Raw genomic sequence first — 3,922 nt, 5'->3', positions numbered from 1 at the left:
AGGTTGGTTTACTATTAACTGAGAAATGAATCTAATTTCTTCCCCGTCTCTCCTCTGCCAGTGATGGGTCTGGAAGGTGAGGAAACTCCTATTGCCCATCACTTTCCTGCTGAATGTGAAGTTAGCCCAATGAAGATATGGTTGCCTAAGACATAATCTGGTGTTGACATTCCCGCTTGGACATGTGTTTTAGATCCAGTTCAGATAGATGCCACCAAGTTGATTCAACTTGCCTCTCTCTCAACAAGGGTGGGGATACACTGCTTCCCTATTTACTAGGGTTTTTGTTTTGTTGTTTTTTTAGTCATGGGAATTTTACCAAGGGCAAATGACAAATAAAATGTAGGGTGGAGTTTAAGAAGAGCGAGTGAGAGAGATTATGATATACCAGGAAGGCGAACGACTCATACTTCATAATAAGCAAAAAATAAATATGTCCAATTAATTGGGGCAAAGATAGAGATAATAGATCAAATGCTTGTTGAGAAATAATTAAATCTCAAAGTGGAATGCGGTACGCCTCTCATCCTGTGGCCTGCGCCTTGGAAAAAAGGTATAAAAGGCCTGGCTTCTCCACAGTCTCTTCAGCAGCAACTCTCAAGCGCATCTCTTCATTTCTGCACTCTAGAGAACCGGGTAAGAGGAACACTCTTGAGAGTCTCCCCATCTGTCTCTCTCTGTCTCTCTCAAGTTCTGCCTCAGAGGAAGCAAGCCTCTGAGTGCTGGGAAAGGCAAGTGGGGAGAACTGCTCTTGCACACAGGTGCTGCTTGTGGACTTCTCCCTGGGACCTTGGTTGGCCACTGCGAGAACAGGATGCCAGGCTAGATGGGCCACTTTTGGCCTGATCCACCAGGGCTGTCCTTATGTTCTTTTTGGATTAGGTAAATCCATGGAGAACGTAGCTATCAGCAGCTACCAGCCATGATGGCAATGTTCTACCTCTACTGTTGGTGGCAATATGCCTCTAAAAAGCCATTTCTGGGGACCGTGAGTGGGGAGAGGGCGGTTGCCTTCTGAGTGGTTGCATTCTGGGTGGTCAATGTGAGGACAGGAAGCTGGACTAGATGGGCCTTTGGCCTGATCCATCAGCAGAGTTCTTCTTAGGTTCTTAAGCTGCCACTGAATGTTGCTTGAAGTGAAGTTCTGAGAGGGATTTGAAGGTTCCTGATGGGGTGAGAACCTGCAAAGAATTATGAGAGAGGGAAAGACAGTTTTGCTTAGTTAAGAATATAGATAGATGATAGATAAATAGATAGATAGATAGAAAGATGAGAGAGAGAGAGAGTCTCCATATGCCAGGTATGAGAACCTGTAGCCCTCCAGATATTGTTAGACTACAACTCCAAACAGCCCCCAGACAACATATGGACAATTGACAGGAAGGATGGGAGTTAGAGACCAACATATGGAGGGCCACAAGTTCTCCATGCCTGCAGTCCAGTAATAAGTTAAGGGATAGCTTTTAGTTGAGCGATAGAGCCTGTTGAAGGTCCCAGAAGAAATCCACTCATCCCACCCCAGTTCAAAGAGTTCTCAGATGCCGAGCCCTTGGAACATAGTCAGTCAATCAAGTGGAAGAAACTATGCTATGATAGACCCAGTGGGCTGTATGCAACATTAATACTACTCAGGGGAGACTCAATGGGCATAACTCATTCCTTATCTCCATAACAAGAATCCCAAATTGTTTCAATTTTTTTTAAAAAAATAATCAGGTGGTTGTGATTTGTTGCTTTTTTATTGGGAGGTTTGTAGATTTCTTGTGTGTTGGAGATGAACAACAACAAAACTTTATTCAAAAATTAAATCTGGCCTAGTGAGAAGATTGACCTTGAAAGATCTCTCTCTCTCTCTCTCTCTCTCTCTCTCTCTCTCTCTCTCTCTCGTGTGTGTGTGTGTGTGTGTGTGAGAGAGAGAGAGAGAGAGAGAGAGAGAGAGTGTTAATTTGCTCCTGTGTTACCATCTCTTGACAAAGAAGCTCAAAGCCACGCCTGGTGTCAGTGAATAGATGTTCCATACCAGCCTGTTGTTTTACATCAGTTAAGAATTTTGCCCTTGAGGTCTCACAATTAAGATTGTGTGTGCTTACTCATTAACTATTCTGGCTCACCTCCTAAGCTTTCGAAACCAAAGATCGTTGCTTTGATGATTAAAATATTTTTTTTTTAATGCTCTTGTTTATTTTTCCGAGATAACATCGCTGTGTAGAGATAAATTGTCATAGTTAATGTAGGATGTAATTTCCATACTAGAAGAGTGGATAACATAATAATTGCCTTGTTGGGTCAGGCTAAAGATTTGCCAGCCATAAATAAATAAATAAATAACCTACAACTTTCAGCGAAATTGGGGAGGACTAGAATTTATATTGGGAAAGTGAGAAACTTAAAAGTGGTGGATTCAACCTGCCCTGCTCCACGCTACGTGGCCTTTCTGCACCTCCTTCCGAATTAATGAATTGCCTTTCTCCTTGCTGTTGTTCCCCAGGCTCACCTATATTCTTCAGACATGTCTTTCTTCTCTCAGTCATCGTGCTCCATCCCATGTAGCAGGCCTTCCCATAGTATTGGACAATGTGGCATCGGCGGTAGCATCGGCGGTGGCATCGGCGGTGGCATCGGCGGTGGCTTCGGCGGTGGCGTTGGTGGTGGAATCAGCGGTGGCATCGTCAGCTATGGCGGCGGTGGCGCTATGTCATCCAGCAGCCTTGGTGTCGTCCCCGGTGTCCCCCAGTCCTGTGTGAGCCAGATCCCACCATCCGAAGTGACGGTCCAACCAGCTCCAATTGTGTTGACCATCCCAGGACCCATCCTGTCCTCCAGCTGCCAGCCGTTGGCCGTCTCTGGCTATTCCCCATGTGCTAGTGGCTATGGGTATGGCGGTGGCTATGGCGGCGGATATGGGTATGGTGGTTCCGGAGGCTACGGCTACGGTTCTTCCCGCTACGGAATGGGGGGCTCTGTAGGTGGGTACCTGGGCAAATCTTGCTATGGGTCAAAGCGCAGGCAAAGCATCTGCGGGTATCCCTGCTAAACTCAAGTAGATTATCCATCGGGATCTGGGGCAACCTGGGAATCTGACAACCGTGACCGAAACCGGCAACTGAATTTAAGGACCTGAGCTTTCACAAGTGCTGAGCTGCTGCAGTTTCAAGCAGAAGCCTTGAGTTGCTCCGTGCCTCTGAAATCTGTACCATGACATTCACACATTGCACTTTTACTGAGACACGTTGCATTGTCTCTGGTATTTATTTTCCACCCCCTCTGCTTGCTTTTTTGTGCTATATGCAGGAAACCTTCCCCAAAGGAAGGCAGGACAGAATGTACTTCACCACATGCTAGTTGTGTCATGTAAAACTATATTTGATGCTGTTGTAATACAAACATCTCCTCTCCCCATATTGCTCTTTCCCCTGCTCCATTAAAGCTTTTGTTGCAGCACAGTCTTTGTTGTCCTGGAATGCTTTCTCTTTCCTGGGGGGTAGGGTTTGAGGTAAAGGTAAAGGGACCCCTGACCATTAGGTCCAGTCGTGGCCGACTCTGGGGTTGCGGCGCTCATCTTGCTTCACTGGCCGAGGGAGCCGGCGTACAACTTCTGGGTCATGTGGACAGCATGACTAAGCCGCTTTTGGCGAACCAGAGCAGTGCACGGAAACATCGTTTACCTTCCCGCCGGAACGGTACCTATTTATCTACTAGCATTGGTGTGCTTTCGAACTGCTAGGTTGGCGGGAGATGGGACAGAGCAACAGAAGCTCACCCCGTCACGGGGATTCAAACTGCTGACCTTCTGAACAGCAAGTCCTAAACTCTGTGGTTGAACCCACAGCGCCACCCGGGGTTTAGGTACTGTAATTTTAAAGTTCCATGTAGCCTCCAGAGGTTGTCCCCACTTAGAATGAATTGCAGTAGTCAAGCCCTT

At 46.6% G+C, this 3,922-nt stretch overlaps 1 protein-coding gene across 1 annotated transcript; it reads left to right on the top strand.

Annotated features, from left to right (window-relative positions):
- Positions 1 to 598: 598 nt before the first annotated feature.
- Positions 599 to 3,437, top strand: LOC128404045 (shematrin-like protein 2). Its single transcript, XM_053369306.1, has 2 exons — positions 599 to 636; positions 2,489 to 3,437. Exon 2 carries the CDS (start codon positions 2,510 to 2,512, stop codon positions 3,032 to 3,034), a length of 525 nt encoding a protein of 174 aa, XP_053225281.1. The 5' UTR covers positions 599 to 636; positions 2,489 to 2,509; the 3' UTR covers positions 3,035 to 3,437.
- The last annotated feature ends 485 nt before the right edge of the window (positions 3,438 to 3,922 follow it).

Source organism: Podarcis raffonei, chromosome 16, assembly GCF_027172205.1.
Source record: "Podarcis raffonei isolate rPodRaf1 chromosome 16, rPodRaf1.pri, whole genome shotgun sequence".
In the NCBI taxonomy this organism is placed as follows: Eukaryota; Metazoa; Chordata; class Lepidosauria; order Squamata; family Lacertidae; genus Podarcis; species Podarcis raffonei.
Note: the sequence above shows the minus strand (reverse complement) of the source record. Positions and strands in the feature narration are given on the sequence as shown.